Source organism: Pleurodeles waltl, chromosome 10 (genome assembly GCF_031143425.1).
Source record: "Pleurodeles waltl isolate 20211129_DDA chromosome 10, aPleWal1.hap1.20221129, whole genome shotgun sequence".
NCBI lineage: Eukaryota > Metazoa > Chordata > Amphibia > Caudata > Salamandridae > Pleurodeles > Pleurodeles waltl.
Genome location: NC_090449.1, coordinates 3306785 through 3320582, shown reverse-complemented (window position 1 = coordinate 3320582; position 13798 = coordinate 3306785). Strand labels below are relative to the sequence as shown.

Genomic DNA, 13798 nt, shown 5'->3' with positions numbered 1-13798 from the left:
ACAATCTCTGGGTATCTATCTCTGGCGCCATTCCTATCCTCCAGAACAACCTCTGGTTATCTATCTCTGGCACCCTTCCTATCCTCCAGAATATCTCTGTGTATCTATCTCTGGCAGCCTTCCTCTCCTCCCGAACAACCTCTGGGTATCTATCTCTGGCACCCTTCTTATCCTCCAGAACAATCTCTGAGTATCTATCTCTGGCAACCTTCCTATCCTCCAGAACAACCTCTGAGTATCTATCTCTGACAGCCTTCCTATCCTCCAGAACAACCTCTGAGTATCTATCTCTGGCAGCCTTCCTATCCTCCAGAACAACCTCTGTGTATCTATCTCTGGCACCCTTCCTATCCTCCAGAACAACCTCTGTGGATCAATCTCTGGCACCCTTCCTATCTTCCAGAACAACCTCTCTGTATCTATCTCTGGCACCATTCCTATCCTCCAGAACAACCTCTGAGTATCTATCTCTGGTACCCTTCCTATCCTCCAGAACAACCTCTGTGTACCTATCTCTGTCACCCATCCTATCCTCCAGAACAACCTCTGAGTATCTATCTCTGGCACCCTTCCTATCCTCCAGAACAACCTCTGTGTATCTATCTCTGGCACCCTTCCTATCCTCCAGAACAACCTCTGTGTATCAATCTTTGGCACCCTTCCTATCCTCCAGAACAACCTCTGTGTATCAATCTCTGGCGCCCTTCCTATCCCCCAGAACAACCTCTGAGTATCTATCTCTGGCACCCTTCCTATCCCACAGAACAACCTCTGTGTATCTATCTCTATCTCTGGCACCCTTCCTCTCCTCCTGAAAAACCTCTGGGTATCAATCTCTGGCACCCTTCCTCTCCTCCCAAACAACCTCTGTGTATCTATCTCCTGCACCCTTCCTACCCTCCAGAACAATCTCTGTGTATCTATCTCTGGCACCCTTCCTCTCCACCCGAACAACCTCTGTATATCTATTTCTGGCACCCTTCCTCTCCTCCCGAACAACCTCTGGGTTTCTATCTCTGGCACCCTTCCTATCCTCCAGAACAACCTCTGTGTATCTATCTCTGGCACCCTTCCTATCCTCTACAACAACCTCTGAGTATGTATCTCTTGCACTCTTCCTATCCTCCAGAACAACCTCTGGGTATCTATCTCTGGCACCCTCCCGACCCTCTAGAACAATCTCTGTGTATCCATCTCTGGCACCCTTCCTCTCCCCCCGAACAACCTCTGTGTATCTATCTCTGGCACCCTTCCTATCCTCCCGAACAACCTCTGGGTTTCTATCTCTGGCACCCTTCCTATCCTCCAGAACAACCTCTGTGTATCTATCTCTGGCACCCTTCCCATCCTCTACAACAACCTCTGAGTATCTATCTCTGGCACCCTGCCTATCTTCCAGAACAACCTCTGTGTATCAATCTCTGGCACCCTTCCTATTCTCCAGAACAGCCTCCGTGTATCTATCTCTGGCACCCTTCCTATCCCACAGAACAACCTATGTCTATCTATCTCTGGTGCCCTTCCTATCCCACAGACCAACCTCTGTGTATCTATCTCTGGCTCCCTTCCTAACCTCCAGAACAACCTATGTGCATCTATCTCTAGTGCCCTTCCTATCCCACAGACCAACCTCTGTGTATCGATCTCTGGCACCCTTCCTATCCTCCAGAACAACCTCTGTGTATCTATCTCTGGCACCCTTGCTATCCTCCAGAACAACCTCTGAGTATCAATCTCTGGCACCCTTCCTATCCCCCAGAACAACCTCTGAGTATCTATCTCTGACAACCTTCCTATCCTCCAGAACAATCTCTGGGTATCTATCTCTGGCGCCATTCCTATCCTCCAGAACAACCTCTGGTTATCTATCTCTGGCACCCTTCCTATCCTCCAGAATACCTCTGTGTATCTATCTCTGGCAGCCTTCCTCTCCTCCCGAACAACCTCTGGGTATCTATCTCCTGCACCCTTCTTATCCTCCAGAACAATCTCTGAGTATCTATCTCTGGCAACCTTCCTATCCTCCAGAACAACCTCTGAGTATCTATCTCTGGCAGCCTTCCTATCCTCCAGAACAACCTCTGTGTATCTATCTCTGGCACCCTTCCTATCCTCCAGAACAACCTCTGTGTATCAATCTCTGGTACCCTTCCTATCTTCCAGAACAACCTCTCTGTATCTATCTCTGGCACCATTCCTATCCTCCAGAACAACCTCTGAGTATCTATCTCTGGTACACTTCCTATCCTCCAGAACAACCTCTGTGTACCTATCTCTGTCACCCTTCCTATCCTCCAGAACAACCTCTGAGTATCTATCTCTGGCACCCTTCCTATCCTCCAGAACAACCTCTGTGTATCTATCTCTGGCACCCTTCCTATCATCCAGAACAACCTCTGTGTATCAATCATTGGCACCCTTCCTATCCTCCAGAACAACGTCTGTGTATCAATCTCTGGCGCCCTTCCTATCCCCCAGAACAACCTCTGAGTATCTATCTCTGGCACCCTTCCTATCCTCCAGAACAACCTCTGAGTATCTATCTCTGGCACCCTTCCTATCCCACAGAACAACCTCTGTGTATCTATCTCTGGCACCCTTCCTCTCCTCCTGAAAAACCTCTGGGTATCAATCTCTGGCACCCTTCCTCTCCTCCCGAACAACCTCTGTGTATCTATCTCCTGCACCCTTCCTACCCTCTAGAACAATCTCTGTGTATCTATCTCTGGCACCCTTCCTCTCCACCTGAACAACCTCTGTGTATCTATCTCTGGCACCCTTCCTCTCCTCCCGAACAACCTCTGGGTTTCTATCTCTGGCACCCTTCCTATCCTCCAGAACAACCTCTGTGTATCTATCTCTGGCACCCTTCCTATCCTCTACAACAACCTCTGAGTATGTATCTCTGGCACTCTTCCTATCCTCCAGAACAACCTCTGTGTATCAATCTCTGGCACACTTCCTATCCTCCAGAACAACCTCTGTGTATCTATCTCTGGCACCGTTCCTATCCTCCAGAACAACCTCTGAGTATCTATCTCTGGTACCCTTCCTATCCTCCAGAACAACCTCTGTGTACCTATCTCTGTCACCCTTCCTATCCTCCAGAACAACTTCTGAGTATCTATCTCTGGCACCCTTCCTATCCTCCAGAACAACCTCTGTGTATCTATCTCTGGCACCCTTCCTATCCTCCAGAACAACCTCTGTGAATCAATCTCTGGCACCCTTCCTATCCTCCAGAACAACCTCTGTGTATCAATCTCTGGCGCCCTTCCTATCCCCCAGAACAACCTCTGAGTATCTATCTCTGGCACCCTTCCTATCCTACAGAACAACCTCTGGGTATCTATCTCTGGCGCCGTTTCTATCCTCCAGAACAACCTCTGAGTATCTATCTCTGGCACCCTTCCTATCCTCCAGAATACCTCTGTGTATCTATCTCTTGCAGCCTTCCTCTCCTCCCGAACAACCTCTGGGTATCTATCTCTGGCACCCTTCTTATCCTCCAGAACAATCTCTGAGTATCTATCTCTGGCAACCTTCCTATCCTCCAGAACAACCTCTGAGTATCTATCTCTGGCAGCCTTCCTATCCTCCAGAACAACCTCTGTGTATCTATCTCTGGCACCCTTCCTATCCTCCAGAACAACCTCTGTGTATCAATCTCTGGCACCCTTCCTATCTTCCAGAACAACCTCTCTGTATCTATCTCTGGCACCATTCCTATCCTCCAGAACAACCTCTGAGTATCTATCTCTGGTACCCTTCCTATCCTCCAGAACAACCTCTGTGTACCTATCTCTGTCACCCTTCCTATGCTCCAGAACAACCTCTGAGTATCTATCTCTGGCACCCTTCCTATCCTCCAGAACAACCTCTGTGTATCTATCTCTGGCACCCTTCCTATCCTCCAGAACAACCTCTGTGTATCAATCTTTGGCACCCTTCCTATCCTCCAGAACAACCTCTGTGTATCAATCTCTGGCGCCCTTCCTATCCCCCAGAACAACCTCTGAGTATCTATCTCTGGCCCCCTTCCTATCCTCCAGAACAACCTCTGAGTATCTATCTCTGGCACCCTTCCTATCCCACAGAACAACCTCTGTGTATCTATCTCTGGCACCCTTCCTCTCCTTCTGAAAAACCTCTGGGTATCAATCTCTAGCACCCTTCCTCTCCTCCCGAACAACCTCTGTGTATCTATCTCCTGCACCCATCCTACCCTCTAGAACAATCTCTGTGTATCTATCTCTGGCACCCTTCCTCTCCACCCAACAACCTCTGTGTATCTATCTCTGGCACCCTTCCTCTCCTCCCGAACAACCTCTGGGTTTCTATCTCTGGCACCCTTCCTATCCTCCAGAACAACCTCTGTGTATCTATCTCTGGCACCCTTCCTATCCTCTACAACAACCTCTGAGTATGTATCTCTGGCACTCTTCCTATCCTCCAGAACTACCTCTGGGTATCTATCTCTGGCACCCTCCCGACCCTCTAGAACAATCTCTGTGTATCCATCTCTGGCACCCTTCCTCTCCTCCCGAACAACCTCTGTGTATCTATCTCTGGCACCCTTCCCATCCTCTACAACAACCTCTGAGTATCTATCTCTGGCACCCTGCCTATCTTCCAGAACAACCTCTGTGTATCAATCTCTGGCACCCTTCCTATCCTCCAGAACAGCCTCTGTGTATCTATCTCTGGCACCCTTCCTATCCCACAGAACAACCTATGTCTATCTATCTCTGGTGCCCTTCCTATCCCACAGACCAACCTCTGTGTATCTATCTCTGGCTCCCTTCCTATCCTCCAGAACAACCTATGTGTATCTATCTCTAGTGCCCTTCCTATCCCACAGACCAACCTCTGTGTATCGATCTCTGGCACCCTTCCTATCCTCCAGAACAACCTCTGTGTATCTATCTCTGACACACTTGCTATCCTCCAGAACAACCTCTGTGTATCAATCTCTGGCGCCCTTCCTATCCCCCAGAACAACCTCTGAGTATCTATCTCTGGCACCCTTCCTATCCTCCAGAACAACCTCTGAGTATCTATCTCTGGCACCCTTCCTATCCCACAGAACAACCTCTGTGTATCTATCTCAGGCACCCTTCCTCTCCTCCTGAAAAACCTCTGAGTATCAATCTCTGGCACCCTTCCTCTCCTCCCGAACAACCTCTGTGTATCTATCTCCTGCACCCTTCCTACCCTCTAGAACAATCTCTGTGTATCTATCTCTGGCACCCTTCCTCTCCACCCGAACAACCTCTGTGTATCTATCTCTGGCACCCTTCCTCTCCTCCCGAACAACCTCTGGGTTTCTATCTCTGGCACCCTTCCTATCCTCCAGAACAACCTCTGTGTATCTATCTCTGGCACCCTTCCTATCCTCTACAACAACCTCCGAGTATGTATCTCTGGCACTCTTCCTATCCTCCAGAACAACCTCTGTGTATCAATCTCTGGCACACTTCCTATCCTCCAGAACAACCTCTGTGTATCTATCTCTGGCACAGTTCCTATCCTCCAGAACAACCTCTGAGTATCTATCTCTGGTACCCTTCCTATCCTCCAGAACACCCTCTGTGTACCTATCTCTGTCACCCTTCCTATCCTCCAGAACAACTTCTGAGTATCTATCTCTGGCACCCTTCCTATCCTCCAGAACAACCTCTGTGTATCTATCTCTGGCACCCTTCCTATCCTCCAGAACAACCTCTGTGTATCAATCTCTGGCACCCTTCCTATCCTCCAGAACAACCTCTGTGTATCAATCTCTGGCGCCCTTCCTATCCCCCAGAACAACCTCTGAGTATCTATCTCTGGCACCCTTCCTATCCTACAGAACAACCTCTGGGTATCTATCTCTGGCGCCGTTCCTATCCTCCAGAACAACCTCTGAGTATCTATCTGTGGTACCCTTCCTATCCTCCAGAACAACCTCTGTGTACCTATCTCTGGCGCCCTTCCTATCCTCCAGAACAACCTCTGTGTATCAATCTCTGGCGCCCTTCCTATCCCCCAGAACAACCTCTGAGTATCTATCTCTGGCACCCTTCCTATCCTCCAGAACAACCTCTGTGTATCTATCTCTGGCACCGTTCCTATCCTCCAGAACAACCTCTGAGTATCTATCTCTGGTACCCTTCCTATCCTCCAGAACAACCTCTGTGTACCTATCTCTGGCGCCCTTCCTATCCCCCAGAACACCCTCTGAGTATCTATCTCTGGCACCCTTCCTATCCTACAGAACAACCTCTGAGTATCTATCTGTGGCACCCTTCCTATCCTCCAGAACAACCTCTGGTTATCTATCTCTGGCACCCTTCCTATCCTCCAGAATACCTCTGTGTATCTATCTCTGGCACCCTTCCTATCCCCCAGAACAGCCTCTGTGTATCTATCACTGGCACCCTTCCTATCCTCCAGAACAACCTCTGTGTATCTATCTCTGGTGCCCTTCCTATCCTCCAAAACAACCTCTGTGTATCTATCTCTGGCGCCCTTTCTATCCCACAGAACAACCTCTGTGTATCTATCTTTGGCGCCCTTTCTATCCCACAGAACAACCTCTGTGTATCTATCTCTGGTACCCTTCCTATCCTCCAGAACAACCTCTGTGTATCTATCTCTGGCGCCCTTCCTATCCTCCAGAACAGCCTCTGTGTATCTATCTCTGGCACCCTTCCTGTCCTCCAGAACAACCTCTGAGTATCTATCTCTGGCACCCTTCATATCCTCCAGAACAACCTCTGTTTATCTATCTCTGGCACCCTTCCTGTCCTCCAGAACAACCTCTGTGTATCTATCTCTGGCAACCTTTCTGTCCTCCAGAACAACCTCTGGGTATCTATCTCTGGCACCCTTCCTATCCTCCAGAACAACCTCTTAGTATCTATCTCTGGCTCCCTTCCTATCCTCCAGAACAACCTCTGTGTATCTATCTCTGGCGCCCTTCCTATTCCACAGAACAACCTCTGTGTATCTATCTCTGGCACCCTTCCTATCCCCCAGAACAACCTCTGTGTATCTATCTCTGGCGCCCTTCCTATCCTCCCGAACAACCTCTGAGTATCTATCTCTGGCATCCTTCCTATCCGACAGAACAACCTCTGGGTATCTATCTCTGGCGCCCTTCCTATCCCACAGAACAACCTCTGTGTATCTATCTCTGGCACACTTCTTATCCGACAGAACAACCTCTGGGTATCTATCTCTGGCACCCTTCCTATCCTACAGAACAACCTCTGTGTATCTATCTCTGGTACCCTTCCTATCCTCCAGAACAACCTCTGTGTGTCTATCTCTGGCACCCTTCCTATCCTCCAAAACAACCTCTGAGTACCTATCTCTGGCGCCCTTCCTATCCCACAGAACAACCTCTGTGTATCTATCTCTGGCACCCTTCCTATCCTCCAGAACAACCTCTGAGTATCTATCTCTGGCACCCTTCCTATCCTCCAGAACAACCTCTGTGTATCTATTTCTGGCACCCTTCCTATCCTCCAGAACAACCTCTGGGTATCTATCTCTGGCACCCTTCCTATCCCACAGAACAACCTCTGTGTATCTATCCCTGGCACTTTTCCTCTCCTCCCGAACAACCTCTGTGTATCTATCCCTGGTACCCTTCCTATCCTCCAGAACAACCTCTGTGTATCTCTGGTGCTCTTGTATGCATTCCCGGATTGACCTCCATGTATCTCTGACACTCTCCCTTCTGTCTCAAAATGACCTTTGTTTATCTCTAGCCTTCTCAGTTGTCTCCTGCAAGGGCCTCTGAATATCATTGATCCTCTGTCTTGCCTCTCAGAATGACTTCTATGTAACTCTGACTCTCCCGCTTGCCTTTGTCAATGGCCTCCATGTGTCCCTCTGCCTCTCTGCCTTGCCCATGATCTCCTCTGTATGACACTTCCCCCTAGACCGCACCCATGATCTCCTCTGTAGGACACTTTCCCCTCGACCGCACCCATGATCTCCTCGGTATGACACTTCCCCCTAGACCGCACCCATGATCTCCTCTGTATGACACTTCCCCCTAGACCGCACCCATGATCTCCTCGGTATGACACTTCCCTGTAGACTACACCCAAGATCTCCTCTGTGTGACACTTCCCCTTAGACCGCACCCATGATCTCCTCTGTATGACATTTCACCCTAGACCGCACCCATGATCTCCTTTGTATGACACTTCACCCTAGACCGCACCCATGATCTCCTCTGTATGACACTTCACCGTAGACCGCACTCCTGATCTCCTCTGTATGACACTTCCCCCTAGACTGCACACATGATCTCCTCTGTATGACACTTCCCCCTAGACTGCACCCATGATCTCCTCTGTATGACACTTCCCCCTAGACCGCACCCATGATCTCCTCTGTATGACACTTCCCCCTAGACCGCACCCATGATCTCCTCTGTGTGACTTTTCCCCCTAGACCGCACCCATGATCTCCTCTGTATGACACTTCACCCTAGACTGCACCCATGATCTCCTCTGTATGACACTTCCCCCTAGACCGCACCCATGATCTCCTCTGTGTGACACTTCCCCCTCGGCTGCTCCCATGATCTCCTCTGTATGACACTTCCTCCTCGGCGTCTCCTATGATCTCCTCTGTATGACACTTCCCCCTCGGCTGCTCCCTTGATCTCCTTGACATGATACTTCACCCTGGTCTGCTCCTATGATGTCCTTGGTATGACTGTTCCACCTCAGCCCCTCCCATGATCTTCTCGGTATGACTCTCCCACCTTGGCTTCTCCCATGACCTCCTTAGTATGACCCTTCCACTACGGGTTCTCCTATGATTGCCTTGGTATGACACTTCCTCCATGGCTGGTAACGTGATCTCCAGATTATGACACTTCACCCAGGGGCTGCTCCTCTGTGTGACACGCCTTCCTCAGCTATTTCCTTGATTTCCTTCATGTTACATCCTCCATGGTGGCTCCCCTAATCACCTTTGTATACCCGTTCCTCCAGGTTTGCTCCTTTGAGCTTCTTCATATGTCATTTCCTCCAAGGCAGCTCCTGTAATCTCCTTTGTATCTCACTTTCTGCAGGGCTGGTCCCCTGAGCTCCTTCATGTGACTCTCTCATTTGTTTGCTCATGTCCTTCTCTTTCATCGCCACCGATGTGTGACTCTCCAGTAACCAATGTTTCAAAATAAACACCAGTGCGATTAAGCCAAAACTCATGTTTAATATTGCCCCATGTCGGTGGTGCTCTTGTGTTGGTGAATGTCTCCCCTGGTACCAGATTCTGCTTGAATTGAAACCTAGATCCTTCTATGATGTGAGACGTCTTCTGCAACGCTCCTATCTCACACTGCTTCTCCCAGCGTTCCCTCTTGTTAAGCGATCAGTCTGCTGTCTTACTCTTTAAACAATCTCTGTAGTTACACTGCCTCCCTCTCCGCACACTGTATCTCTTGCACCACTCTGTCCATACTACCCCTCCTATTATCATGTGTTAAGATCCCGGTACTTCCGATTCACATTTTTCTCCTTCTTGCCCACTACCTTCACTGTCTCTGTAGCACTCTCTCGCCACCATTGCTAACAGCTCCTCTTTTCTTTCCTTACAGAGAATGGCTGACTGGCGCCCAGGCCTGCCAAGGACCAGGTCGCGCAGCTGAGGCGGGACGCTGCGCCATCTCGCGATGGCCAACGCCACGGACCATGAGCTGCTGGGCGGCGCTGTCTCTCACTCGGCTGCCATCTCCACCTACATCAAGCTGCTGCTTCTGGGCCTCATCATCTGCATCAGCCTAGCAGGCAATTTGCTACTGGCCCTGCTGGTACTGAAGGATCGCGCGCTGCACAAAGCCCCCTACTACTTCCTGCTGGACCTCTGTCTGGCTGATGTCATCCGCTCAGCCGTCTGTTTCCCCTTCGTTCTGGTGTCCATTAAGAATGGCTCAGCCTGGACCTACAGCATCCTGAGCTGCAAAATTGTGGCCTTCATGGCTGTGCTCTTCTGCTTCCACGCGGCCTTCATGCTTTTCTGTATCAGTGTCACGCGCTACATGGCAATAGCGCACCACCGATTCTACTCAAAGCGCATGACCTTCTGGACATGTGTTGCAATCATCTGCATGGTTTGGACGCTGTCAGTGGCGATGGCCTTCCCGCCGGTGTTTGACGTTGGCACCTACAAGTTTATCCGTGAGGAGGACCAGTGCATATTCGAGCACCGCTACTTCAAGGCCAATGACACGTTGGGCTTCATGCTGATGCTCGCTGTGCTCATTGTGGCCACGCACATTGTCTATGTCAAGCTCATCCTTTTTGAGTATCGCCATCGCAAGATGAAGCCAGTACAGATGGTGCCAGCCATCAGCCAGAACTGGACGTTCCATGGGCCAGGCGCCACTGGTCAGGCTGCTGCCAACTGGATCGCTGGCTTTGGTCGGGGCCCCATGCCCCCAACACTGCTGGGCATCAGGCAGAATGCGCACACCACCAACAGGCGGCTGCTGGGCATGGACGAATTCAAGAGTGAAAAGAGGCTGGGCAGGATGTTTTATATCCTGACGCTCTTCTTCCTGGTGCTCTGGTCGCCATACATTGTGGCGTGCTACTGGCGGGTCTTCGTGAAGGCCTGTAGCTTACCTCACCGCTACCTGTCTACAGCTGTCTGGATGAGCTTTGCGCAGGCTGGGGTCAACCCTATTGTGTGTTTCCTGCTGAACAAGGACCTAAAGAGCTGCCTTTGTGCACACCTGCCATGCTGGAGGACTAGGCCTCAGCTGCCCAGGGAACCTTACTGTGTAATGTAAAGACCACAGGTGCTGGCACTGCTGGTTGGGGAACCCTCAACTCCACACATCTGTTGCAGAAAAGGCACCTCTTGTTTTTGCAACATTGTTGATGCCAAACCACGCTGGATCCTTCCCGGCTATGGGTCGTGGAAGGGTCTGTTCCTTCTCCTATAACTGTGAAAAAAGTGTTTGTTTTGAAAAAAAAAATGAAAAAAAGATTTGGATTCTGAAGAAACTGGTGTCACCGTTTTATTTTCCTGATTTTGGGCGGTGTGTGAAAAGAGGGTTCACAGCTTAGGTATACAGGGATATGAGAGGAAGAAAGAGGTAATGCTGTGTGGAGAGAGTGACGGCGTCAGCGAGATGCGGAAGCAGAAAACAAGACCAGTGGTGGTGCTAAACACACTCATGCAGGAGCATAGCTTAGTCAGTGAGATTAAGGGGGCACAAATCTCAAAGTGCCCAACTAAAAAAAGAAGTTGGCTGCATTATGGAGGGGTCAGGTGACCGGCGCTTGGGATGGACTATTTCCATGAGGAACACGGTCAGTGCTTCTTTGCATTCTGTGGGCCTCTGTCTAGAGTGACACCGTGGGAGAAAAACAGTAGTTTGGAATGCTGCCCTGAGAGACTGCCACTGGTTAGGCTATTTGCAAGAATTCATCCCTTCACTTTTTGAGTTTCTGATTTCCAGTAATACTCTGAGGAACTTGAGACTGGCACAGCTTTCCGAGCCTAATACTGCCAATGTTTGTGAATTCCAGAGTAGTAAATTTGCACCCATTCAAGGAGTACTTTTTATGCGTGCATAGTTACTATTTTTGTGTTATACCAGACACTATTTACATTTAAGTTTCCCCTTCAAAAAATGAACAAGTTAAAAAATATTAGCAAAATGAGAATATCAAGAACATCTGACACAAAATAGCAAACCAGACTTGGATGCCCCAGACCCAAGTACCAAGCCAAGAATGCACCACAAACACCCTCTAAAGCTATGCCTCCTCCCATCCCACCTGAGTCTGGTAGTTCTACCCATGACCTTATGACTACAGTCAAGTACTACACAAAGGCCTGCAGTCCCTGCCCTGGGATTACTCATTTTAAATGTATTTTCACTACATTAACCTTTCTTCTATGCTATGAGAAGCCTCAGTGGTAGAGTTGTCACATCGATGCATGTAGGCAGAGCTCCAACTTTCCAATCCTCACCTTTTCCCAATCATTTTATCAAGTGACCCGTGGCCCCATGTGCTGAGCCCAGGTTGCAAACTGAGGTGGACACGCCAGCAAACTAATAGGACGATCTGAGCTGAGGTAAGGGTCTGGCTTGACTCTAAGAATCCATGCATGTGCCGAGCCATGAAAATGTTTGGCACAGGGTCAACTGGCCTATATGACCATCAGGCAGTGCCCGATGGGCTGGTACGACTGCTCAGTGTGTGGGCACTTTTCTGTCTATTGGTGGGCCTGTTTGATAGCCTGCTGGGCTGGTTTTTACTGTTCATTTCCCAGATATTAAAAAAACATTATTTGAGGCAAGCTGTTAGAAACGGGGCCTCTGGTTGGTTCGAGTAGGCACCTCAGTCAGGCAGAACCCACCCACTTGATTCAGGGCGGGAGAGTTACACACCCAAGATAACCCCTGTTTACTCCCTTGGTAGCTTAGCACGAGCAGTCAGGCTGATCCCAGAGCCAATGTGTAAAGCGATTGCATAACACACACAACTCACGTGACGCAGTAAATACACTACAAAGGAAACCAGCCTTGGCTACTGGGCCCCCTGCCCAGCTACTTCCATAATTACGGTAATTGGGAAGTCACCTCCCAATATTACAGAGCCTCCTGTGGTCTGTTTCTGAATGAGGTGGTGAATTGAACGAAAGGGGGCTGGGCAGGAGTCGGGACCTCCGTCAATGTTTTCCTCCCTGTCCGGTCAGCCATAATGTAGTGCCCCAAAGTGACGCTGCCACGACAACCAGATGGACTCCCCTACACCAAGGACTTATACTCATTTTGCACAGCCTCCACAAGCGGTGGAGAGGGGGTTCCAACCAGCACTAACTGGTTCCAGGAATAGCCCCTTATTCCTCAAGCACTGGCCTTCAGACATCAGTGGGGGTAAACGAGCCCCTTTTTGTGAGGCCAGGGCACAGCTTTACAGATGCAGGTGTGCCCCGCCTCTACCTCTCCCAGCCCCGGAAGACCATTCAGTATGCAGATGCACTCCTGTGACACCTCCACCCTCTCTGTGTACAGGCTGTCTGAGAAGCATGCACAAGGCCCAGCTGTCCCTCTGCACAGACGTGGATTGGAGTCAGGCTGCAAAACGCCAGAGTCATAAGCACAGAGAAATGTTCACTTTCTAAAAGTGGCATTTCTTTAATGGTAATAAAAGATCCACCTACACATGTACGCAGCATTTCTCACTACCATTACAACCATACCAAACATGCGTACGTCACCCCGCATAGATCAAACAATACCCCCTAGACATAAGGCAGGCATTTCCAATGCAGAGGAGGAGTGGTCACGGTAGTATGAAACTAAATATGCTGTTTGTCAATACCAGGACATGTAAGACATAAAGACATATGTCCACCTTTTACATACAAGGCGCCCCGCCCTTAGGGCTAGCTAGGGCCTGCCTTTTGGGGTGACATATGTAGTAAAAGGGGAGTTCCAGGCCTGGCAAGTACATTTAGATGCCAGCTCCCTGTGGCAGTGAGCTGCGCACGCAGGCTCTGCGGTAGCAGGTCTGAGACAGGTTTGGCTACTTCCGTGGGTGGCGTAAGAAGCGCTGCAGGCCCTCTTGTAGCCTTTAATTTACAGGCCCTGGGAATAGAGATACCACTGTACAAGGGACTTACAGGTAAATTAAATGTGCTAGTCATACCAAGTTTAGAAGCGAGAGCTCATGCACTTTAGCACTGATCAGCAGTGATAAAGTGCTCAGAGTCCTAAAGCCAACAGCGAGAGGTCAGAAAAATAGGAGTAGGAAGGCAAAAAGTTTGGGGG

The 13798-nt window shown here is 49.7% G+C and overlaps 1 protein-coding gene across 1 annotated transcript in view; it reads left to right on the top strand.

Moving 5' to 3' along the window:
- Window positions 1-11015, top strand: part of GPR173 (G protein-coupled receptor 173) — a 128326-nt gene extending 117311 nt beyond the window's left edge. Inside the window, exon 2 of the mRNA XM_069209304.1 lies at window positions 9605-11015. Coding sequence (XP_069065405.1) covers window positions 9680-10798 — 1119 coding nt within the window. The 5' untranslated portion in view covers window positions 9605-9679 and the 3' untranslated portion in view covers window positions 10799-11015. The remainder of the gene's footprint in view (window positions 1-9604) is intronic.
- Window positions 11016-13798: the final 2783 nt, after the last annotated feature.